At 44.4% G+C, this 26410-nt stretch overlaps 1 protein-coding gene across 3 annotated transcripts in view; it reads left to right on the top strand.

Annotated features, from left to right (window-relative positions):
- Nucleotides 1-26410, top strand: part of PCSK5 (proprotein convertase subtilisin/kexin type 5) — a 447842-nt gene that overhangs the window by 120639 nt on the left and 300793 nt on the right. For all 3 annotated transcript variants that reach the window (XM_042963381.1, XM_042963382.1, XM_042963383.1), the window contains exons 4-5: nt 7260-7403; nt 11420-11496. In XM_042963381.1, the coding sequence (XP_042819315.1) occupies nt 7260-7403; nt 11420-11496 (221 nt within the window). The remainder of the gene's footprint in view (nt 1-7259; nt 7404-11419; nt 11497-26410) is intronic.

Genomic DNA, 26410 nt, shown 5'->3' on the forward strand with positions numbered 1-26410 from the left:
AGAAGGCGTCATGGTACCCAAGGTTGTCTAGCTTTTCTCCTGTGTTATCTTCCAGGCGTTTTGATTTTGTATTTTACACTTAGGTCTCTGATCCACTTTGAGCTAATTTTTGGGAAGGACGTAAGGTCTGTGTCTACATGTACTTTTTTCTTTTTTTCTTAATGTTTATTTATTTATTTAATTAATTTATTTATTTTTGAGAGAGAGAGAGAGAGAGAGAGAGAGCAGGGGAGAGGCAGAGAGAGAGAGAGGGAGACATAGAATCTGAAACAGGCTCCAGGCTCTGAGCTGGCAGCACAGAGCCCAACGTGGCTCGAACCCACGAACTGTGAGCCGAAGTCAGACATTTAATTGACTGAGCCACCCAGGCGCCCCTAGGTATACTTTTTTCACGTGGACGCCCAGTTGTTCCAGCACTGTTTATTGAAAAGACTGTCTTTGGCCCCTTGTATTGCCTTTACTGCTTTGTCAAAATCAGTTGGCTATACTGACTCAACTTCTTGACCCTCCGTTATGAGTAGAATTCTCAGAACTGGATTTCTTCTCGTTTTCCTCTGTAAAAGCATTTTTATATCCCACAGCCTTTCTTCTCCTAACATCTGCTCTTTTCTGATGTTTCTTTGGTATTATGTGGGACGTCCTTGAGATTTTGTAACTGGGAAACGATCCTCCGTCAGAATTATAGTAGATGTTGAACCATGATTCTCGAAGGGCTGGAATATTGGTGTAAATGTGTGGGATAAAAAAAATGTGTGATGATTCCTAGGAGATTCCTAGGAGGCCATCTGACCAATGTAAAAGAGAATAGTTGGACACTGCTCTCTACTCCTTCACCTCGTCCCTAGTGTCTAGACCCACAGCCACAAATGTAAAATATTCAGGTCCTCCCAGCCACCCATGCAAACGTTCAGTTGCCCTTTCAAGTTTGTATGATCTATATTTCCAGACAATGAAGAAAACCGTTATCTTACTATTTTGTGGTAGTCTCTCTGTCTCTCTCTCTCTCTCTCTCTCTCTCTTTTTTAATTTTTTAAATTTTTATTTTTTATTGTTTATTATTTTTGGGAGAGAGAGAGAGAGTGTGTGTGTCTGAGAGCAAGCAGGGAAGGGGCAGAGAGAGAGAGGGAGACACAGAATTGGAAGCAGGCTCCAGGCTCTGAGTGCTCAGGACAGAGCCCGACGCTGGGCTCAAACTCACAGACTGTGAGATCATGACCTGAGCTGTAGTCGGCCGCCCAACCGACTCAGCCACCCAGGCGCCCCTCTCTCTTTCTCTTTCTAACTAGTGTTCTTTTCTTAACTATTAGGAACACTCGTGTCTCCTATATCTGTGCTCTCATCAACAACATGATTGCAATAACAGAAACATTTGTTATGTACTTTATCTTCTTTAATCTTTATGAAAGTTCTCTGCATTCAAACTCCAAGTCGGGTTTAAGAATGTAGGAGAACTTGACAAAATCACGTAGCTGGAAGGTAGCAGAGGTGGGGTTTAACTTTTCCTCTTCTGAATCCCCCAGCTGTAATAGTTGCTATGCCAAGTTTGGTGTTAATGAAACATATTGGGCTTCCTTGGAATTTCTGGAAAATCCACAAATTGAATAATCATCCTTGAATAATTGGACATTGGATCTGTTTTGGCCAGGGGCATCCTTCCCCCCCGCCCCCACCATGTGTTTGATAACAAAGGATTTGAAATTCATCAAATTGACTCCTAATAGTAACCGTCTTAGGACTTCCCTAGCTGAATTGAGATTTTAAAAAAATCTGTGAAGTCCTCTTTGGTTTTGGAGTCACAGAACCTCTATTTCATGTATCCCAAGAAGAGCCCATCAGCTTATGGCCACAAAAGTCCAAAGTCCAACTTCTTCAGGTAGCCTTGAGAAAGGAAGGGTAAAGAAAGATCCTCTCCAGATAAATGCAAGAAGTAGTAAAATGATTGTCTGAAAACTGTGAAGGGGACAAGTATGCCTGGGTACTTACCAGTAGTTCCCAAGTACTGGGAAGCAGATGTCAGACGCACTGGAAGGGACAACGTCATCGGAAATGGAGCAAGGCTGACAGTGGAGTGAGTCGTTCCTGTGGTTTGTTGGATCTGCCTTCTAAGAGCTCACGAGAGCTTATTATTAGAGATTCAGGGATTTTGTGAGCGTGCTTTAAGACTGCACGTGATGGGAGGATTTACACCATGGAAATTGGCAAACGCTACAAATAAGGGACTTTTTTTAAGTTTACTTTTTTTAGTAATCTCTATACCCAATGTGGGGCCTGAACTCACAGCTCTGATTGAGGTCTTATGTTCTTCTGACCAAGCCAGGCATGTAGCCCAAGCTTCCTTTTTTTTTTTTTTTTCCTTTTTTTATTAAAGAATTGATTTACCAGCAATCATTGGCTATTTAGTAAAGAAGTGAACCCTGTGTCATTGAAACTATTAAAATTAAAATTGAAAATATTAGGTGATTTCCTAAAAGATGTGTTGGAATAAGTAGAATTAGGAAAAATTAGGTCCCTAAAGTCTTACTCATCTGTATTCTACCTTATCACTGGAATGCACTGATCACAGTGCTAAGGCAAGTGAGATTTGTGATTTGAATTTCTTTACTGGTGCTCCATTGTCCAACATCTACTCCTTATCTACTCATGGATTTGTGTGTGTTGTGACTTCCTCTAAGCCCCTTCTGTTTTAACAGAAGAGTTTCCATAGCCCTATGGTCTGGTGTCAGCTTCCTTTTGAATCCTCATGTTAATATTGACCAGCGGTGTGAACTCAGAGGGGTTACCTAGACTGATTAAGCCCCATTTTTTTTTTTAATCTGTTAAAAGCAGATGATAAAAGGACTGCCTTCAAACAGTTGTTCTGAGCCTTAGACCACAAAAAGTGATTAGTCCAATGCTTGGCCATGGTAAGGATCTTGTAGGTGTCAGTTATATTTCCCCTTAAGGGAGTATCGATTCTAGTGTTTGTTTTTTGTTTGCAATTTCTTGCATCTTTTGGACTCCACGTTCTACAAAGAATTTCAAGTATGTGCACACTTTACTCAGTTGACTAGATGGGTTTCTGAATTTGTCTGTGAAGCAGAATTTTTATGTATTTCTTTATTAACACTATGTTGTCAGAGATGCAGTCTTATCAGCCACTGTGCTGGTAACAGTGAACAGTAGATGACTTCAATGTTAATGGCTCTTGGGAGCATATAATTTGGCAGGCCAGTGAAGACCCTCAGAACTTGGAGAAGTTTAAAAAGAATGACGTTGAGAGTAGCCCTCTGCCCCTCCCCCCCCCCAAACAATGGTGAGAACATAGCAAAGGTGTTTATTTTCAGGATAAACTGTTCTTTCGATGAGCAAACACTGTGATGCGTTTATGAGGACACAAGAAAAGCAGACACACGCAGAGTGGCTTATAAGCAGAATGGCTCATAACCCTGGTGTGGAAAAGGCCATTTCTAGAAACTCACAGAGCAAACTCTTTAAAATTTCATTCCTAAAAAGAATAAAAGCTTTTCTGGATGAGGAAGTGGGAGACATAGGTGGCAATCATTGTTTCTGCAGGTATGTTCCCTTTTGTGTTGTGTCTAAATATTGAGTCACCTGTGCATAGACCATCATGGAAAGGCAGTACATTATTCAGAACTGAAGGTGCATACGTTTATTATAAACAGTTCATGTTGCATACACTGTGCACATAATGGGGTTTTCATCAACTTCGGATAGCTAGAAGGGTCTGACTGGCCTCTTTTGTGAATACCGGTCTATGGACTGCATGTGTGGTAACAATTTCAAAAACCAGTCTTTAGGCTCAGCTCTGGCAGAGATCTCAATGTGATTGACTATGAGGAAATCGTGGCTATTCTAAGTCCCTTTTGCCTTTGGGCGATGCCGTGACACAGATTCACATCAAGTAGAGACCGGTTTAAAGACCATCTCAACAAGGCAGTTAAGGAAGAGACTAATTCTCATCTTTGGTCATTGTTGACTCACATCAACATTTTCCAGTCTTTGCTCTTTGGATACCTTGGTTGTATGAAGCAACCATATCAGGAACATGTTTGGAAGTCTGGAACACTTAAAATATGTGTTAAAGGGGCTCCTGGGTGGCTCAGCCTGTTCAGCGTCCGACTTCAGCTCAGGTCATGATCTCATGGTCCATGAGTTTGAGCCCCGCGTCGGGCTCTGTGCTGACAGCTCAGAGCCTGGAGCCTGCTTCGGATTCTGTGTCTCCCTCTCTCTCTGCCCCTCCCCCATTCATGCTCGCTCTCTCTCTCTCTCTCTCTCTGTCTCTGAAAAATTAATAAATATTATATATGTATATATGAACATGTGTTAAAAATCTAAGGATCCCATTCAGAATTTAGGGTTCTGATTTAAGGGTCCTCTGACCTAATTACTCATTTGCAAGAAACACTCCAGGCTCTGATTTATTTTTTCCTTTGACGTTTTGGCTCCTTGCTGTATTAGATTATCCAAATGAAAGTATCAATTGGATATTTCCTCTCCTTCCCCTTCCATGTTGGCAGATGAAAAGAAGAAAAGGTGGCACAAAAATATTTAATCTGTTAAAGTCAGATTCAACGGAAGCAGAGGTGGAAGAAAGAAACCTAATTGCTTCACTTTTAACACACATGTTTTCCATAGACGGCTGGTTTTCTTCAATTTTCATAATTACAATTTCAGGCAGCATCCCTCCACTCCAGGATGGTTATCCCATTTGTGGGTTACCCATTTCCTGCGCATTTCCTTCCTCCAGCCCACCTCTTGGCCACATTAACATTATTTCATTTCGCAAACGATACCACAGGTGGCCAGAACAGGTTTTGAAAAAGAGAAAATGAAATGGAAACCTGTCAAGGTTGCTTTGTGTTACATTACAGTGTTCGGTGAGGAGAGGCCCACACTCTTGGCCAGAATGAGACTTCTGGACCACGGAGGCATTTCGGAAATCTACACTGTTCCTTTCGTGATCGTCTCCGTTAACCGAGGATTAGCTGGCTAGATATCTCCGACGAGGTCCGAGCAGAGAGTTTAATCGCGGCGGTGCACTTGGAAATAAGGTTGAGGATGTGCCCTCACTTCTGGCGTGTGACCAGCCCGATATTGCCTGAAATCCTAGGTCGGGCTTCGTTTAATGCATAGTCTTGTAGGGGCCCACAATCCATAAGACAAAGTCCACACACAAGAGGCAACAGTCAACAACGATTCAACAGAATATAGCGAGTAGGAGTCGGATTGCGTAGGGCAGCATGTGTCTGTGTATGTGTCTGTCTGTCTCCACCCCTGAGTTCAGGGCAGGAGAAGAGAGAGACGAGGAGGGTGAAGGACATGAGAAGTCTCTGTGGGAAGAGGTGGGTGCTGAGGTGTGCCTGGAAAACTGGGGGCAGGCGGGGAGAACGGAATTTGGGTCAGTGCCGTAGTAGAGTGTGTGTGTGTGTGTGTGTGTGTGTGTGTGTGTGTGTGTGTGTGTGTAGGGCCTCGCTTGTCCGAAAGAAGTCCAGACGGTGAGAAAAAGAGACAAGTGTTCATAAAAGAGATGAGCCCCCAGGGCTTGTTAGGATGAATCCACTACTCAGGTGTGTTTGTAGCAGTCAATAAAAGGCAGTCGCATTTGGAGAATAAATTTGCAAATTCATGTCACGGGCTGTTAGAGGTATCTGTCTCTCGTTAGCGTCGGATTTTGATGGATGAAGTTTGGAGAGAGGTGCGCGTCCATTTACTCGGCGTGCAGTTAGTACAAAAGCCCGGTCATGGATGGTCTGACCTCGCTCCCCCTTCTGATTGGCTGTCTTCCAAGCCATTCTTTCCCTTGGTCCCCAAGCTTCCGCCCTACGCCACCTTGTTTCTCGTTCTTCAATGTGCTAAGCTGTCTGCCGTCTTATATTATAAGGGTATGTTATATACCCTTGCATCTATCGTGTCCTTTACCGACACGCTTAGCTGTAGGCTCTGGGCAGAGCAGCCCTTTCTCACCAATCAGGCATCAGGTCTGATTTCACTTCCTGAGACCAAGGGCCCCACCTCCCATCCCGCCTAGAGTTGTGTGCATGGGCCCTCGGCATTCACCCTCGTATCACCCTCTTGAATTCCTTTAAAAGCCACGGAGGGCTCTGAATGGTGTTACTTATTTTTTTCTTCATTACCTGTGTCTGTCTCCTCTTTAGAGGGGTCATCAGAACAGGGACCTCATCTGCCTCGTTCGCCGCCATACCCCGGGGGGGAGTAAGTGCTCAATAAAACGTACGTACACCACGCGAGTCCATGGCAGCCGGATCTCCATTATGCCCAGAGCCTCCGGAGCTTGCATTTTCTTCCCCTTCGTGAAGATCCAGAATGGTAGGATCCGGGGTGGCATTAAGTCACAGCACGTCTTTGTCCCTTTGTTTCCCTACCGAGGAAACAACGCCACTCAGAGGGACCTTGGAGAGAGAGACGCTCCGAGGAGGCAACTGTATGGGTTGGGCAAATGCTGGCCTGTCAGGAGGAGGCCCTGGGTCAATGCATTTCTTGATGTATTTATATGTTGTAGCCATTGTGGAATGAAATGACGATACGTAACGTGCTAAGCGTCCGTGTTTCTCCAGCCTGCCCTCTGAAGCCCTCACACGCCTTTCCTGTGCATGTTACCTGTCCAGACTCGGTTCTCTTTCTTCTTTCCCTTCTCAAAGCGCCGCTGACTGAGTGTGTTTGCCCCCTACGTATTTTGGTACGACCGCCGTGGTGAATTCATCAAAAGCAGCTCAACAAAACTGTTATTTTTCTTCCCGTCCGTGAGTTTCTCATGGTAGCACACCTCTGGCTGACACTGTCCAGAAGCTGCCTGAGTTCTCATTTTTTTTTTTTGGCTAGCCTGGTTTCCAGGTGCCTGGGGAAGAAATTATAAAGTACATGTTCTTTAGTTACCTAGGTTGAGTTTATAAATGAAATGTCACCATGCCTTTCCGTGTGCCATCGATTCATGCTAACAATCAAGTGATACTTCCGTTACTCTGCTGTCGGGATATACTTTCTTTTATTCCATTTCTCCCAAAGGATGTATGGTATTTGGACAGGGCAGAGCCGGCGGGAGAGATTTCTCTTTCACTTGCCTTCCCCACATCCACCCTTCCCGCTTCCTCCTGTTACTGTGCTAGAGGCCCGTGCTCCTGCTCTGCAGGCAGGCACCGGATTTCTGCTAACTCGGTGCACGATCTCGACCCGCAGATGATTCGCGCACCTTCCAGTTATCGGTAACCCGCGCGGTCTGATTCTCCGTCTTCCTTCCATAGCACTGCAGCGACAACACGCATCCCTGCCAATCAGACATGAATATCGAAGGAGCCTGGAAGAGAGGCTACACGGGAAAGAACATCGTGGTGACCATCTTGGACGATGGCATCGAGAGAACCCATCCGGACCTGCTGCAGAACTATGTGAGTGTGGGCTGTGGTCGGAGCCCCTCCCCTCCCCCGTGGAAACAAGGGGACTCGTGTCGGGATTGGCAAAAAGGGGGGCTACGGCGGGAAAATGCAGCTGACGGAGACGGTAGGCTCCGAGTAGTGTTTTCGTCTTAGACGAGCCACGCCCTCCGAACGCGGGAAGCAGGAGACCCCGCTTTCCACTTGCAGGTGCCTTTGATGTTCTGGTGACAAAATGCAGGTGAGAAGGCAGCAGAAACCCCCACCACCAACACCAGTCACCACTGACAATGACCGCTCTTCTCAGTGATCCGTCCACGCAGCCAGGCAACGCGCTCTGTCTCTTGTATAGAGAAAAGCGGGCTTAGAACTTTTCTCAAGTTATCCAGCCGGTCCCTTTCTTCCTGTCCGTTTTCACAGGACAATAATGATCACGTTCCTACTACTCCTAGGAAGCAGCAGTCAGTTCCTGAGGAAGGAATAGTGATTCCAGGACTCCTGGAGAGTATAGGATGAGCCCGAGACCATGGACCTAGTGAAAGTGCTGAGGCTCAGTACTCGCCCTGAAAATCCTGGTTTCGACACCCGGTGCCCACCGAACACTGGGGTCAGTTTCTGCCCCTAGGGCCTCTGGGTCCCCTTTGCCACCGTGATATCCACTGCCTGGAAATGTATCAGTGAACCCTCTGTCCTCTACTCTCCAAGATCATTCCTTCCATTGGCTTCCCCTTTGCAAGTTTTGTCGAAAGTGCCACAATTACCTCGCCACAATGCCATTCTCTGTCTGGCCTCAATTTGTGTTGCCTGACACCTTAGGGTTCTCTTTGAAATATTTCTTCTGGTACAGAGAGCCCGCAACGATCCCCCACTAATCTGCAGATACAGCCCTGATTCCCATGCAGGCTCAGCAGAAACTCCAGGTGGATCCCACTCAGACCCATGTCTTCTGACTTTCCCTCGGACCTCTTTTCTGTTGCCACCCAGAAGCACTGATACCCCTATGTGAGTGGGAGGACCATATCGTTTCAGACTTTTGCCTTCCGTGTTCCGGTTCATGACTTCAGCAGGCCCAGCCCGTCACACTGTGCCCTGAGCTGGCCGAGAATTGCGACACGGGGCGTGCCCGTAGATTCCCCATGTGCGTTAGCACAAAGGACTTGTCCTCCCGGTGTGCCTGTTGCCTCTCTCTCTCTCTCTCTTTCTCTCTCTCTCTTTCTCTCTCTCTCTTTCTCTCTCTCTCTCTCTCTCTCTCTCTCGCGTGTTCCTCAGTCACTCATGGGCACAGAGTGGCCCTGAGGAATGTTGTCTTGGGCTCACTCAGAAAGGACCTGACCTTTTCCCTGAGGCCCATTTCAGAGACAGGGTTATGATGCCTTCTTGAAATCTCATCTCCCTGTATCTCTGTCTCCTTCGGCATGGAAAGGCCTGGCTTCTGGGCACCCCGGGGATCACCGTGCCCCTGTGCCCCTGTGACCATTTCTCCTCCGCGTCTCTCTCTTACCTACTGACAAACCATTTCGGGAGAAACGGCCCCATCCTCCGCAACGTTGCCTTCTCATGTGCTCTGTCTCACGTCATGACACTTAAATGGATTTTCCTGAAGAGACTCCATTTTTATCTCTGCAAACAAAAGACCTCCGAGTCACTCCCTTGGCGCCTCCGAAACCAGCTCTGGCTCACAGTCACCCCTGTCTCTGACTAGGAAGACCTTCCTTCACACGCAAACCACCCCCCCCCGCCCGCGTGTCGCCTTGCGCCAGAACCTTCCCTCACGGTGTCCCACCCCGTTGCCCTTTTGGTTTCAAAAAAAATTCCGCCAAGGGACTTCACAGATTAATTTTTTACAATGAAATGGTGAAACGATCGCCCCAAAACTAGAGGACTGTCCCTCGGGTTAAAAAAAGAGAGAGGGAGGAACTGCAAATTCATTTAGTTCTTATTTGAACGAAACATTTGAGCGGCTGCTCTCACCCTGCCGCCGAGCACACCCAGACATCGCTGTCTCTTCACAGCAAAGAATTTGAGAGCTAAAAAGAAATTTCGGTTCAGTCTCCTCGGATGATAGGGGAGAAATGGAGGCCTGAAGGCCACAGTGAGTGAGCCCGGGTCCTAGAAGAGAACAGAACTGTGGGTACCTCTCTCAGCAGAGAAGTCTTTCCTGTCACGCACAGTGTGCTTTTTATAGGGTGTTCCTGCTCCCCTCCACCTAGGAATGTATTTGCGTAAACACAGATAGCTTTACTCTAATTACGATTGCATTCCTTGCCTTTTTTCATTTTTTCCTCCTGGAAAGAATGCTCCAGAATGTATCTGTGATTAGCGGTACCGGTGCCTTCTCAGTTTGTCTTGATGTTGGAGCTGGTGAAGTGTAGAGAAAAAGCCCATTGGATGGGGGGTCGGGGGGTAGGCAGATGGCCCGGGTTCCAGTCTTGGTTCCACAGGCTGGTTTGTTTTACGCCTTTGGCCAAGTTACTTAACCTGTCTTAGGCCTCTGTTTCCTTACGAGGAAAATCAGGAAGTTATACTCGATGCTCTAGTGACCACTGCGGGGGGCTACGGGGCCGCCTTTGTACGAGAAGCAGGGACTTACCGACCACCTTTATATGTCCTGTGTCTTTTGCTTAATTTCTCCAAACATCAGACTCTATGTACCACAAGTTAGTTTCAGAAACAAGAGCCTTGATAAAGATAGAGAACAAAGATAACATTTACTTTTACCAATACTATAGACATTACCCTAAAGCATCGGAAAATCCAGAGCATTCTAAATTAGTGCTACCTACAGTGATACAAATGTGAGTGATGAAATAAGCCGGTAATTTCTTTTTGGGAATTTAGAAATTTAGAAATTTGGAGATTTTTCACAATTGCTTTTAAAAGCGAACAGATCTAGGGGCGCCTGGGTGACTCATTTGGCTGAACGTCTGACTCTTGATTTCAGCTCAAGTCATAATCCCAGGGTCATGGGATCAAGCCCTGCGTCGGATTGATCCATACTCAGTGCAGTGCCTGCTTCGGCTTCTGTCTGTCTGTCTCTTTCTCTCTCTGCCCCCCACTTGCACTCAGTCTCTCTCTCTCTCTAAAATAAAAACAAATAATAAAAATAGAAGCAAACAAGGGAGCCTGGGTGGCTCATCTGGTTGACTGTCCAGTTCCAGTTTTTGGCTCGGGTCATGATCTCGCAGTTCGTGAGTTCGAGCCCCATGTTGGGGCTCTGTGCTGGCATGGAGACTGCTTGGGATTCTCTCCCTCCCACCCCCCTCCCCCCCCCCCCCCCCCCGCTTACTCACTCTCTCAAAAAGAAATGAATAAACTTAAAAATCTAAAAAAAATAATTAAAAATAAAAGCGAACAGATCCAACTTTGATTTCACGGCTACTTTTGTCTTCTTTTGAAGCCTTGACATATAATAAAACTTTGTTCATTATTTTGGTTGGAGCAAAAGGTGATTGGGTACTACTGAAAAGTCTGAGGTACAGATTCTTTTATAGTAGATACGACCTCTGAAACCAGGCAAATGCTGCCTAATAGAGGTACCATGATACCGACTAGAATAGATTTCTAACACCGATTTTTAATTGGCTTGCCAACTGCTTGTGAATTGTCTTCAAAAATCTTCGAATTTTAAAGAACTTACTCAAGAAGTGAAATAAGGTATAGAGAGAGAACTCACAGGAAATAAATCACTTTGCTTCTAGAAAGCCCAAGAGTTCTTGACCGAAAAGGCAGTCGCTGCGGACATCTTCAAAGGAATCGGGTGAGGGGTCCGTTCTAGATATGAGGGAAGATGTATTGGCAAGAATGGTCTGTGTTCTTCCTAGGTCTGTGGAGAGTATTTCTTGACCTTAAGGAGAAAAATATGACACTGATTATTACTGAACAAGGCATCCTGACATCAGCGGACCATGAATGTATTATTTAATCTAATTACTCGCTTGCAGAAATGTGTTTAAGAATGCATGAGCCTTCAGGTTAATGGCTAATTACTAAACGTCTGTCTCCTCCTTGCACTCTCCCCTCTGTGGCTGTAGGATGCCCTGGCGAGTTGTGACGTGAACGGGAATGATCTGGACCCAATGCCTCGTTACGATGCCAGCAACGAGAACAAGTAAGGCCTGGTGGAGGGGTGGCTGGTGCGTGGCCGCCAGAGATTTGTGTTTTCTGTTCTTGCTGAGGGGAGTGTCTTCTTGGAAATCCTTGGTAACAAATGATCCGTAAATTTGCTCCAAGGTGAACAAGAGTCTTTTTGTGCTGAGGCTTCTGGGTCGTGAAAAGGGGTGGTCTATACTGTAAGAGTGCTTGCAGAGAACACCGTGGGGCAAGACTCAGTGTTTCCATCTCTCGAGGGCACAGTTGGGGTATGTTGCCCCCCCCCCCAGAGGTAATTGGCCTGTGACCCATTTTGGGGGGCTGGGGCAGGGGTTCAAAGTGAGAGGCCAAACAAAGCGTCCCCCCAAAGAGTTACTTGATTCTGTTAAACTCAACAAATTTCACTGACTGCCGTGCTTCAGGTCTCTCCCAGGGGCTTTCTTACTTGCTTCCTTTTTCTTCTGTAGTGATTGTGTTTTCTGCTAATATACATGAAATACCTATAAGGTTTGCCGTGTACAGAACCCATTACCCTTTATATCCTCACAGTCAAGAGCCATAGAAACCCATTTAACCACTTTCCTACTCTCCAGCTAGTAAAGTAGTTTTTGCGAGAGCAAATGAAAATGCACATCCATTCGATACCTTGGGATATCTGAACATTCTTGAGAAAGTAAGTGGGAACGGTTTTTCTTGCTTAAGATGACCCAGATTCTTTAAAGGATTAGTAGATATTTCTAATCTCTAGATCACATTAGCTTTTTTTCCTTTAACCGCAAAGCTCCAGGATAGTGCTGTGATTTAAATACTATCATTTCAATTTTTACTTAACATGATTTAGTTTAGGATCTCAAAAGTAGCCAAGAGAAGTGTTTTGCCCATTTATTATGTGCTATTTCCAGCCCTTGCCTTTCTTTAGGGAAAAATGTCTCAGTATTATTTGATTAAGTCAGTCAATAAGTTTAGATAAAACCATCTGACCTAGATAATTGTGACTGTACGTGGGGTTTTCTATTTTTTTCTTTTTCTTTTTCTCTTTTCACCACCTACAAAGAAGCCTCGAAATGTTACTGTGGAAAATATGCTGTTTGCTAATAATTCAGTAAATGATGCAGTTCGGATTCAGTGGTGAAAGCAGTAATATATATCACGATTTAGATAGAATTTGCAGAACCTTCTAAACAAAAGAAGAAAGGGACCTAAATTGCACTGGATAGTTTTCTTTCAGTCCTAGTCATTCCTGTTCAGATCACATTGCTTAAAGTTATAGTGAGTTTCACACAAAGGGTTCTAATTTGAGACCATGCACGCCGTCGACTCCTGCTCAGGTGCCTGCCGCTCTGTGTGCGAGAGAAAACAACGGAGGTAAAGATTAAAATTCTGAAAAAGAACAAAGAAGAGAGAGGAAAATTAGCCAGTTGGGAGGTGAGGGGAAAAGTAAACAGAACAGACGACCCCCCCCCCCCCCCGCCACAGGATGGTCTTCGGAAATATGACAACTTGCCAGGTACCGTGAAGCGGAAGGTGAGGTGCTTGAAATCTAAGAGGGACTAGCAGCCGCAGGTGTGGACAAGTGTGGACGATGGTGATCCTGGGGTGTGCATCCCTGCAGAGTTTGTGTAGTCCCACAGAGCTAGGTGCGTTTGCTCCATTCACCTGGAGTTTCTGGGACAAAATTGTGCGTTGACACATGCAAATTTCACAGTATCCTTACATTGTTGTCTAATATGTTAGTGGCATTATTGGAAGAAATTTGGGTTTTCAAGGCAAGCACGTAGGGGAATCCTACTATACTATATCCGTTGGCTTAATTTATTCCATCAACATGTGTACAGAGCAAAGAGAAACAGGAAACACACAGGCAAGACTAGATCATGTTCACGCCCGGAGTGTATTTGTGCAGGATGTCGAGGGACAAGAGGGGCGATAGGTAGAAGCCAAAAATGTTGTGTTCCCCCGACGGTCTTATTTGAATCTACACGTGGCGATTTTCTGCACTGAAACCCTCGTGGTGACGGTGACTGTTCTCGGAGGGTGTGTCTGACACGCGGCCAACGTCGCCGACCACAGAGTCTGTCGTTAACACAGACAGTTCTTTGAGTATTGGCTTTGAGGTCTTTTCACGGGCTGCCTTGTGAAAACCATATCTTTTGCGAGACTTCCTTTCAAACTTGGCTCGCCCCAAGACCTGTTTTTTCAAGAAGCATGGCCAGGGTCCTGCTCACTCTGGCAGATTTTAGCGTGTCCTGTTTTGACCCATTCTAAGTACCGTCCGTGGTTCATTGAGTGCAGCGTGGGTTTAGCTATTGGCGCACACGGGCATTGTTCTAGACGTGTGCTTACATCTGTGGTCTTGACAGTGAAACAGGGCACTTACAGAGGGACACCACCCCAGCGTCCCCTCCCTTTGTTTTCTGAGTGACCTGGGGCCTCAGATGTCCCCCTCCCTTCTCTCAGCCGCCTGATTCTCTTTTTGGCCGAACACAAGCGTGTCGTCAGGCATTTGGGGTTAAGATATCCTCTCTGCTCATTAGACCGTAATTATAGATGTGATTGATGGATCTGTCTTTAAGCATGGATCTGTAGCTGGATAATTCTGTTTGAATGGAAGTCACTTGGCATCAGGAAATTAGCAGCGGGTTTATAGTTTAGAAGAGTTGACAGTTACCCTTGGTTCTCCTGAATTAGCTTCATAATCTTTAGCCCTAACTACTCTGAGCTTTAGTGCTTTTTTTTTTTTTAATCTCTAAAATCATAATAATGCTTCTAACGAATAGTAACACATGTAAAACACCAAGCATAATAAAACGGACTACATATTAGGTGCTAGATAATTATAGCTGTTATTATAATTGTGTGCTCTCTTCCTATATCTGGTTCTTGATAAGTAATCAATTAAAGGGGCGCCTGGGTGGCTCAGTCAGTTAAGCGTCCGACTTCGGCTCAGGTCACGATCTTGTGGTCTGTGAGTTCGAGCCTCGCGTCGGGCTCTGTGCTGACGGCTCGGAGCCTGGAGCCTGCTTCGGATGCTGTGTGTCCTTCTCTCTCTGCCCCTCCCCTACTCCCACTCTGTCTCTCTCTCTCTCGTTCTCTCAAAAGTAAATAAACATTAAAAAAATAATCAATTAAAAATTACAATCAGCTCAACAGATATGTGCATATGAACATTTCTGATTTAATCTAATACTTGGAGGTCTTCGTTTATTTCCAGGGTTAGACGTTTCGGTAGGTTTCTCTGTTGCTTTAGGTGCTGAGGGCTGTGGCTCCTTCAGTCTACATTAAATCTGCTTTTCTTCAGTTCCATTTCCCCATCTCCTTCAGCAGAGCATGAATCTTTGAATTTGCTGTATGATAGTGAAGGGGAGGAATTTCTAATCGTCATCAGAAAGCAATAGTTGAGGGCCACGATATGCAAATATCTCCTCTTTATATGGTCTGACCAGTATGTATCTGGAATTATTTCATACTTAGCTGCATTTGTTCATTCATCCTTCAGGTATTCACCGAGACCCTACTTGGTGAATGGCTCTGGGCTAAATGCTTGCGGGATATGAGGATGAAATAATTTGGGCAGCTCACCAACGGGTTTAATTAGCAGAGGACTTACAAAGCTCTAATGCCTGATGGGTTTTAGGACTCCAAGAGATTGCACCCTCAAAACTCCATGCCAATCATCTCTGTTAAACTGACACGGTTACGTGTCTAGTGCTGACGCCTTGGGGTGACGGAAATCACGTCTGAAGTACAAAAGTTGTAAAGATTCCTTTTTTGTCGCTTTTTCACATCCCCCGTAACAGGTGCTATAGAAATAGCCGTACTCGAGGAGACCACACAATGTGTCCTCCCATTCAGGTTTGCCTCCATTTGTATTGGCTTGCTGAATACAGGTGACTGCGTTGTTCTAGGCTTAAAATAGAAATGCCTTCCTGCGAATGAAAGAGTCTCCTGGCATTTCATACCGCTACTCCTATTTCTGATAAATGAATTATTGATGTCTGAGTTAGATCTCCCCTTCCCTGCTTTGCCTCTTGTTAAATGTTCTCTCCATTTAAAAGTCATGGCAACATATTTAGTGGGAGGTGAGAGCACACATTTTATCTTGAATGTGTGATACGTGGGCCCAGAATCGAATTCCTTTTCAAAATGAACCACTCCGTAGGTTAAAGACTCATTTGTCAAAAGGAATGAATTTTTCATCTTCCTTTCTTACCTCGATTTTCAGGAAGATTTAAGGGTGGACGAAGCACAGTTTTTCTGGTTCTTCAGTCTCCTTTGCACATATCGCTTCCGGTTTTCAGAATGCCACCATGTTGTAGAAACCAAAGTTGTGTGTGGCCTTCTCTTTCTCATGCCCACAGATGAGGACTGTGGTCAGCAAATAGTACTCCAGAGCAAAGCCAATGAGTCAGCATTTTCTACCTATGCAGAAAATACTTTAACTCAATTCTAGAGGGGGGGAAAAAAAAACCTCTTTAGATACTTGGCCTTATCTTTAGATCTACAACCTTGACAGGTAGAAGCCTTATTTATTTATTTTAATTTTTCAAGTATAATTAACATGCAGTGTCATATTAGTTTCAGTGTGCAATATAACGGTGTAGCAATTCTATACATTTCTCAGCGCTCATCAACAGAAGTGTCCTCTTCATTCCCCTTATCCGTTTCACCCATTCCCCACCCACCTCCCCTTTGGTAATCACCAGTTTGCACTCTGTATTTAAGAGTCTGGTTGTTTTGTTTGTCTCTTTTTTTTCCCCTTTGCTCTTTTGTTTCTTAAATTCCACACAAGTGAAATCCTGTGGTATTTGTCTTGGTCTGTCAGGCTTATTTCACTTAGCTTAATACTCTCTCAGTTCATCCACGTTGTTGCAAGTAGTAAGATTTCATTCTTTTTTATGGCTGAATAATATTCCACTGTGTGTGTGTGTGTGTGCACGCGCGCATGTGTGTGCATGTGTGATGTCCTCTTTGTCCATTCATCTGTCAGTGGACATGTAAGTCACTTCCATATCTTAGTTATTGTAAATAACACTTCAATAAACATAGAGAAGCATGTATCTTTTTGAATTAGCGTCCTCATTGTCTTTGGGTAGATACCCAGTAGTGCAATTATTGGATCATAGGGTAATTCTGTTTTTAACTTTTGGAGGAACCTCTGTACTATATTCCGCAGTGGCTATACCAGTTTGTATTTCCATCACTAGTGCACAAGGGTTCCTTTTTCTCCACATCCTCATCAGCACTTGTTATTTCTTTTCTTTTTGATTGTAGCCATTCTGACCCTATATAAAGTGATATTTGATTGTGGTTTTAATTTGTATTTCCCCAATGGTGAGTGATGGTGAGCCTCATTTCATGTGTCTTTTGGCCATATGCGTGTCTTCTCAAAGAAATCTACAGATTTAAAGCAATCCCTATCAAAATACCAACATTTTCCACGGAACTACAACAAATAATCCTAAAATTTTTATGGAGCCACAAAAAACCCCAAATAGCCAAAGCAATCTGAAAAAAAAGAAAAAGCTGAACGTATCACAATCCCAGATTTCATGATATCCTCCAAAACTGTAGTCATCAAAATACTATAGTATCGGAACAAAAATAGACACACAGATCAATGGAAGAGAATAGAGACCCCAGAAATAAACCCACACTTTTATGGTCAATTAACCTATGACAAAGGAAGCAAGAATAGACAGTGGGAAAAAAGACATTCTCTTCAACAAATGGTGCTGGGAAAACTGGACCAGCTACTACATGCAAAAGAATGGAACTGGACCACTTTCTTACACCATGCACAAAGATAAACTCAAAATGGACCTAAATGTGAGACTTGAAACCATAAAATTCCTAGACAAAAATAGACCATAGTTTCTTTGACATTGGCCATGGCAGCATTATTCTAGATATGTCTCCTAAGGCAAGGGAAACAAAAGCAAAATTAAACTATTGGGTCTGCCTCTACCAAAATAAAAAGCTTTTGCAGAGCAAAGTAAACCATCAACGAAACAAAAAGCCTACTTAATGGGAGAGGCTATTTACAAATGACATATCCAGTAAGGGGTTAGTATCCAAAAACATATAAAGAACTTCTCCACCTCAACACCAAAACAACCCCCAACTAATCCAATTAAAAAATAGGTGGAGGACCCGGACAGACATTTTTATAGAAGCCTTATTTCTTTATACCCGGATTTAGTCAAAGAAGCTCGGATAAAATTATCATCTAGCTAAATAGGTCAGAAATGAGCCTACCAAAGAAAAGTAGGGCCAGTATGAGAGGCCAGTTTGTTTTTCCAAATACTTCCAACAGTTTTCCTCTAATCCTATTGGAAAATGGCACTATAATATACTGTGTAGGAATTACTTAAACAGTGGTCATCAAATGAATTTACTTGGCATTGACTGCAATTGTGTGTGCTACAGTTGTACATGTTCTTAAAGTATATAGAACAGACAATTATGAAAAATGTCTGACACTTTTCATATGCAGGTACGGATTCTATGTGCATGAAAGAACACACAACAAATATTTTAGAAAATCCGTTTCTATCGTGTTGGGTTCACGATACAATACATTGAGATAAGTAACATTTTTGACCATCTTCTAGATTCTGGGAAGTGGCCGGGGTCTGGGCCCTCACGCAGAGTTAGAATACAACAGGACAAAGCCCTTCTCAGCCCGGAAGCCAGCCATCCCTCTCTCTTCCCTCACTGGCCCTTGGTCACAAGCCCTGCCTTCCTCAGCATGTTACTCCTCCTCTTTAATAGCTCAGCCAAGACTTACACCCCCAACCCATCCATGCCTCCCCTCTAGCCTTCCGTTGGTCTGTCTCTTCTCTCACCTGCGTCCTTGTAAAATCTCCAAAATGGCTTCCCCATCTCCAGTCTTACCCCCATCCTGCTACCCAGGGACTATTTCTGAACCAAAATAAGAACGTCCTTTAATGTTTTGACATTTTGTTAAAACTACAAGATGCTTTGTCCCCTACTCCTCCCTCACTATTAAGCCTGCTCTGCCCTGTGTGTCCACTCCTCCTTCATTGTATTTATCAGCCCGCAAGACTTGTGGAACTCTCTTAACGTGCTGCACCTATACAACCTTCCACGGTCAGCACCTGCACGATCCACCTTTCCCCTTCATCTGCTGTGACTTCCCTGTGATGTCTTCTCTCACTGCTGTCCTCTGAGCCGGATACCCTCCTGTGAGTTTTTCACAGTGCCTGTGAATTGACTTCTTTTATAAAACCCTTCCTGTGGTTGACAGGGTCACATTTACCAAGGCAGAGAATAGGGAGAGAACAGATACTGAGACGATAATCTCCAGTTTAGTTTGGGTTATAAAATGTTTGTTTGGTCTTACAGTAATTAGAAGAGTATCAACCTTGATCACTCATATAGGTGAATTAGCAAAATATATGGCAAAATAGTAACTATTTAAAAAGTGCTATATATACTGGAATTTGGGGCTGGTTACTTTTTTTTTTTTTTGGCCCTCCTGCCTGCTGTGTACCCGAGAAAGCTGACCTGTAAGGACTGTGTTAATGGACCCCCTTGCCCTCTGGCTTCCCATTGGGTTTGGTCAATGGAAGACTCAAGCAGGAGATCGCTGGGATACAGAAGAGTGGAGAAGGAGGAGTATTTATTCTCTGCCCCCCTCCTTACTGAACCATTGGGAACTAACCGTGTACCGGAAGATCATAACTCCAGTCAGGTGGCCCTAAGTCTTGCCTCCTAAGAGCTCTCCTTTGTGGGCATCGATAAGCACTCCTTCCCCCACGGTTCCAGGGTTTTTCCAGCATGGCTAGTTTAGAACGCCACCCTATTCCCTATCGGTTTCCCCAAATCCTGCCCGCATCCTTCTGTAAGTCCCTTGAATAAATTTTCTCACGTTACCCAGTGTAAAAGAATCCGCTATTTCCTGATTGGCCCTGACTGACACAGGCCTGTTAGTTTTTTAGCCTGGTGACTTTGGTAGAGTACGTGAAAAAAGGTCCAGACACTTCCAAGAAAGAAAACAACTAGGTTCATAGGAGTTGTGTAAATGGCTGTTTATTCTTTAGTGAGAACTGAATAAATACAAAAAATAGTTACCTAATCTAGAATCCTTATATACCTGTCATTTGAAGTATAAATATTAATTTTTATAAAACAACGTGTTCATGATTCGGGGGATTATAATCATGATAATTCAGTCTTCAGACCCCTCTGTTCTTTGTCAGTTTCAGGGTGTTCTCCCCCAGGATTTGGGGGCATAGTCTCTTGGGGCTCTCAGTAACAGTTTCAATAAAGGGTCTGATGGATGCTATAGGTTAAACTGAGGTTTGGGTATAATTTATGCGAACCCAGTGCGCTATTGACATGAATAATTGATCGTTGCTTCAATTTAAATTTCTTATTTAAAAAACAAACTCACAAATTCCTGAGGCCTCTAAAGCAGGTGGAATTGCAGTAAGGGAAAGATAAGTATCCTTTTTAAATAATGGATTAAGCATTTGAGCAAGGTTTCCAGACAGGTATATTTATTTGTCTTTCTCTTTTCATCTTCTCCTCTAACCTCCACCTTGGATCCTTCTATTTTCTCTTGTTTCTTTGTATCCTGAAACACGTAAAATTTAGAGCACGAAGGTCAGGGACTTGAGAGGTCAGTGTGAGCCGTGCATTGTTGCGGAGCTGAGAAGGCATTCAAGACCTTTCGAGTGCATTCAGCCAGTGGATACTCATGTCAGATGCTGAAAAAGAAGGCAGACTGGGGAGAAAAAGACACCTTGTTTTGTTTTTCTCACTCCCTGTGCAGATACTTAGAAGAAAGAACAGGCTGACAGTATAATCAAACTACAAACTGGCTAATTGTTCATTTTAACAGTTGACAAGATACGATTTCGATATTGGTTGTCGTCGTATTCAAATCCAGTGCCTTCTAAGTTAAGGGACTAGAGTTAAAATTTTTTTTTCTTTCCTAACTAAAACGGACGTCATAATTTTTGTGTTGTGGCAATTCAGTGAATGGCAGTGGACACCTGTTGCTCCAGTGGACTTAAATAATTCTGTGTGTTTCATATCAGTAGGAGGTCCGCATTTCTTTTTTTAAAATTATTTTTAACATTTATTTATTTTTGAGAGACAGTGTGAGTAGAGGAGGGGCAGAGAGAGGGGGAGACACAGAATCCAAAGCAGGCTCCAGGCTCCGAGCTGTCAGCACAGAGCCCAACGCGGGGGCTCAAACCCGCAAACTGTGAGATCATGACCTGGGCTGCTTAACGGACTGGGCCACCCAGGCACCCCAGTAAGTGTGCATTTCAATTACGATCCTCAACCAAAGGTGGAAAGGCAGAAAATAGGTCTTTTATATTAGAATATATTTGATTAGTTCTCATAAAATAGGTCACCAAAGAAGGCAAGGTGATGTAGTGAGAAAACAAAAATTGGTTGGATTTGATGAGACCTGTATACCAGCCCCAGCCTTGTTGTTCACTGTGTCTGTGGCCTGGGAGAAGCATCTTTGTTGGAACCTCCCTTGTCACACAGGTATCTCAATGCCCCTGACTGACTTAGCCAAAGAACTAGAAGTCTCTGGGCTTGCTCCTTGCTGTAGTTGAATATGACATAAGCAGCTGCTAGTAAGGTTAACGCATCTGTATGCTTTCTCATTTACTGTCACACGTCAACCCACATTCCGAAAGTCTAGAGAGGTGGAGTAAAATGTCGAATGTCACCGAGCGGCAATCAGAATTTGAGCTCATTGATTCCCCCCGCACCTATTTACCTGCGTAGCCAAATTAATCTGTGGTCAAGTAGAGGGGAAATTAATTCCTGTGTCAAGCACATGCTTCAGTAACTTCTACCACCTTGGGAAAGCTGGAATGATCAAAATGCTGTGCCGCTGTGGTCAGTAAATACTCAGTAGCTGGCTGGGCTGTACCAAGAGCTGGTACTCAGAACTCTGTTTCTCCTCGGGGAGGGGACTGGTCCATAAAGGCCGCCGATGCCTTGTGCACGTGTGATTTTGGACAAATAACTAAGATCGTTTATTACAGAAATTTATTGTATAGGTCTGACTTCCCACTGGTATTTGTTTTGTGGAAATAAATGAAGGCCACCCAAATGAGTCTAGGGCTGATTTATTCAGAGTTTGCTCTAGCAAGGGACTCAACCACCATCGCTTGAAGAGACCCAAGGGCAGAAACATGACTAGGAAAGCTTTATCATTATAAGAAAGGAAGGAAGGAAAGAAAGGGAGAGGGAGAGAAAGAAAGAAAAAAGAAAGAGAAGGGAGGGAGGGAAGGAGAGAGGGAGAAAAAGAAAAAGAGAAGGGAGGGAGGGAAGGGGAGAGGGAGAGGGAGAGAAAGAAAAGGAGGGAGGGAGGGAGAGAGAGGGAGAGAGGGAAAGAGAGAAGGAGGGAGAGGGAGAGAGGGAAGGAAAAAAAAGAAAAGGAAGGCTTCCGGATATGGTCCGATCAGTGGTTGGCATGGGAAAGACCGGAGCATAGGTCTCTGTTCCCAAACAGTTCTAGTGTATATTAACATCTTTAAAAGAAAATTGAATGAGAACTAGGTGATTACTGTGTAAATAAATGGTTGGGGAAACTACATAAAATTGTCAACGGTATGGCTGTTACTAATATTATTAAGGTGGTAGGAATTAAGAAATAAGGTCAAGTTTTAGTCTGATTCACAGAGGGCAGGTAGTTCCTTTTCACATTTCTCTATATGGAGATATGGACTCTTTGAGGTTGGAATCACATAACAGGCACTTTCCCAATGTTTTTGTGCTTAAATGACAGCCCTTGAGAGTACTCTGGAAACGGGGGGGGGGGGGGGGGGGGGGGTGCTGTGCAAGGTTCTCTGTAGGAGGGAAAGACTCAGCGGAAGGACCTCAGAAGCCTTCTCCTACTCTAGGAAGGTGTGGGGTCTTGAGGACGTGTCCTGCTTTGGGGAATTGTGGAGAGAGATTTTGCACCGACAGTAGCTTGAAGGAGTTGTGAAGAACAGTCGACTCCTGGAGATTCTCCAGCAAATTCCCCTGAATCCCCACTTTCTCCGCAGCACGTTCTCCTCACAAGCTGCCAGTCTCATGAATTTTAAAAAAGACTGACCTTTGTTAGGAGAGTTTACCTCTTTCTATTTTTAGATATCCCCAGGCCATCTGCATGTAATTTACATATGCTAGTAAATGCATTTGAATTTGCATGGATGGCAGATAAAATACCTTGTGGCGACACCCTGGGCTGAGATGAGCTGACTGCTAAAGATTTTGTATGACCTTTTTGCTCTTGGTTGGTTTTCCTCCTTCTGGGGTTCTCTTCACAGAGGCACACCCCCTCCCACGCCTGTCCTGATCACCCAATATTGACTCATTTCTTTCCCCCCACCCTGCAGCCCCACTGTATCAGGTTGTCACAGATCCCTTTTCGTTTTTCACCGTCCAATACCTGGGTCTTCCCACAGGCGCCAGCGTGATGTCACCGGAGAACAAGGCACACATCTGCCTCCAGCGACGGCCCCCAGTCTTGGCACCCGTTTCCATAGTTGGTGCTGGGTGATCTGACTAGAACTTACGCTGTTCAGCGGTTGTGATTGCAACCCTTGCTAATTTTCTTGGACATCAAGCTCTTTCATCAAACTTCTTTATTTTTCTTCCTCAAGGAATGACAACGTCCCTTTAAGGCTTTTTAAAGGAGTGGCAAATATATGGGGGGGAGCGGTGGCGCCTCTGAGAAGGAGCTGGGGTTCGAGTTGAGAGGATCAAAGGATTGGAGGCCTTGGCTTCGTTGAAACTGGATTCAAACCAGGGCAGATGGGGTCCTCAAGCGAGGTGCGAGTCCCAGCAGCAGCTCTGCTAACCGAGCATTCACCTTCTCCTCCACACTTGGAGGCTTACCACTCTCGGGGCAGTAGAGGTCCCTGTGGGTGTGAGTCTAGTATTTCCGCCTACAGAGATGCCCCAGCAACCATGGCTTAACTCTTCTAGGAGTTGACTTTATATCAAATCATCAGCCCTCGATGGGGAGTAACACTGGTGGCATTCTCATGGCGGCACCGTGTTCCACGGCACGGAAGTATGGAACAAGTCCCCCCCTCCCCGGTGTATTTCTAGGAGTGTTCATTTAAGTGGGTTGAAATCTCTGGAGCCCAAAGGCACTATGAGAACAAGCCATCCGCAAATTATGCGGATGCTCGCCCTTTCATGTTTTGGAATCGTGCGTACTGTTCTACATCAGTTGATTCTATTTACCGTCCTCCAACTCCCTCCTTGTGTTTCTAGGGGCTTCGATTAGAATCCCCGTTGTAAAGCTTATTTTAGTTATGGGGAATACTAACTCATGTTTAATCCATCCCGGTCGAAAGAAAATACTCATGACTTCTCTCTGGTTTTGTTTTGGTTTGTTTTATCTTTAATGAGGGAGAGATTTCTTCTTTGGGAAGAAAGTAAATGTTGTTAACGATGGTACTCCTATATTAAATTCACCTGTTTTTCTACCAAGGTGTATGGGTTTCTGAAATCTGCACGAATATAACGCTTCGATTTCCAAGACGTGTATTTGGAGTGAACCAGGAGAATGTGGATGGGGAGGGAGGTCCAAGTAACTGCTTGCTAGATGAGTTGTTTAATAAAACTGAATAATCCTTTCATACACTGAGAGAATGTTTTGAGCGATACCCTATAAAACTCTGCCTGTGCAGATACATGGGTCAACACTACATGTGGCTCATACTTGAGACGTTATTGTTACATCACCATCACGGTTTTACATTTATTATTATAAAACAAGCTGCTTATTTGACTTCCCGCAAGCAGTTCTACAGGTTTGAGAAGCTTGGTACACGATTTGGGTGGGGAAGCAGAGAACAGCTTTGTCTCCCCAGAAGCCCTTGACTGGTTTTGCCTTGAGCTAGAAATTCAGCAGGTCTAAATCGAGTTCAGCGGGGTCACTATGTGTTTTCTGGGAGAGAATGAGAAAAAAAAAAAAGAGCAGGTTTTCTGGTTCCCTTGACTGGCATTAATCCTTCCACGTCATCTCAGACCTCACTGTCTCAAATACAGATAGAGCCACCTACTCAGAATAGTTACTTATCTAGAACTTTACAGCTCGCAAGGCATTTCCACACATATCCTCACGTGATCTGTAAAAGCTCATGTCAGAGAGGCAGCAGGTCATTGTTTTGGTGCCCCAGTGTCTGAATTCTCTATGTGTGAGGAATTTGCTGTCCTGAGAGAGAGCAAAGACTTTTTCTAGGACGGCAGCTGAAAATGCCAGATGCTGTTAACTCACTCGGCCTCCGTTGCTCTAGTCTAGGGCCTAGGTCATGGGATCTAGATTCTAGGTCAGCGGCAGTTGTGCAGGCTAGTGACCTAAAGGCCAGGTCAACTCTCCCTCCCTTGCCTGGATTCTCCTCCCTGTCCCTCTCTCTCTCTCAGCAGAGTGGTGGTGTTTTTCTTCATCCTGACCCTCCATCTTGGTTGTTCTGTGTTCCTGACAATCCTGAACTTCTCAATATCCTTTTAATAAACTACTTTTCTGCCTAACTCAGCCGGTGACAGTAAAGGAGCTGTAATTAAATCCCATTGTTGTTGCCCCCTCTTTCCAGAGGAAGGAAACAAAATTCGAGGCAGGTTCCCATAACTTACCAACGTGAGTCTGGCTTCCAAACGCATGCGCTTTGTGTCACAAAATAGACTCTAATTTGGAGCACGATACTAGATGTCCGTTTTTGGAATATAGAGTTCGTAAACAAGACACTTTTAATTCGTGGAAATAAATGTAGTTAGTTTATGAGAATTTAGCTCCTCTTACGTGGCATATAGTTTCATTCAGAACAGACTTTTTGAATACCTCCGAGAAGAATAGCATTTTGACTTGGTTATTTTTTTTAATAATTTTTTTTAACGTTTATTTTTGAGAGAGAGCGCGAGCGCGCAAACGGGGGAGGCGCAGAGAGAGAGACACAGAATTTAAAGCAGGCTTCAGGCTCTGAGCTGTCAGCACAGAGCCTGACGCGGGCTCAAACCCAGAACTGTGCGCTCATGACCTGAGCGGAAGTCGGATCCTTAACCGACTGAGCCACCCAGGCGCCCCAGGCTATTCCTTAAAAATCAAACTAATGATACAGTTACAGTCTGTAGAAATTGAACATTGCTGCGTCACGTAACTCATACAGGACAACAGTTAAACCAGTAGGAAGGATGTGAGCTAGAGACCATTGGTTTTCCAAAAGTATTTCATGGAACCCTAGAGTCTGTGAATGGATCTCTCAGGCTGTCCAAGGGTCACTCAGGTGACTGTATGGGGTGAGTATAGCCCTCTGTTCCTCAACTAAGTCACTCCCCCCTTTTTAAAATCTGCATTAGAATCTATTTTGGATGGTTGGATTTCTCCTAAGAGTGTATTTGAAGTTAGAAGTTCTATTTATAGAAAACAGAACAAACCATGGAAAACCAGTCCCACAGGCTGTAAGTATGGGTTGGCAGGTTTGTCACTGGAGGTCGCACCGGGAGGTAGGTGGTGGCATTTGACCTTGACCTTAGAACATGACTGATGGAAGGCAGTAGTCATTACTGAGAGAATGTTTGTAACGGCCGAAAGCGTCTTGGGATCAGTGAGCTCCTTACAAGCTTTGGGATAAAAGGCATCTTCTTGTTTAGCCATCTTGCTTTTTTTTTCTTTCCTTTTTTGTTAAAAGGAAAATCCAGAAATTCCTTTTTTTTTTTTTTTATTTCTCTACAGCCTCTCTTTTATCTAAAACTCAACTCTGAACATGTTTTTCCTGCATCTTCAAACTCTTTATGACCATGCGTAAGCTCTAGAGGTGTGTGCGAAGAATCCGCAGGATGTTTCTGTTTTAGCCTCACCCCTTAACTCATACTGCTTTACACACTGGTTTTAACTAATCGTTTTACAACTGTCTGGACATAGCATGCTTCATTTGTACGGT

This window comes from Panthera tigris, chromosome D4, assembly GCF_018350195.1.
Source record: "Panthera tigris isolate Pti1 chromosome D4, P.tigris_Pti1_mat1.1, whole genome shotgun sequence".
Classification (NCBI taxonomy): Eukaryota; Metazoa; Chordata; class Mammalia; order Carnivora; family Felidae; genus Panthera; species Panthera tigris.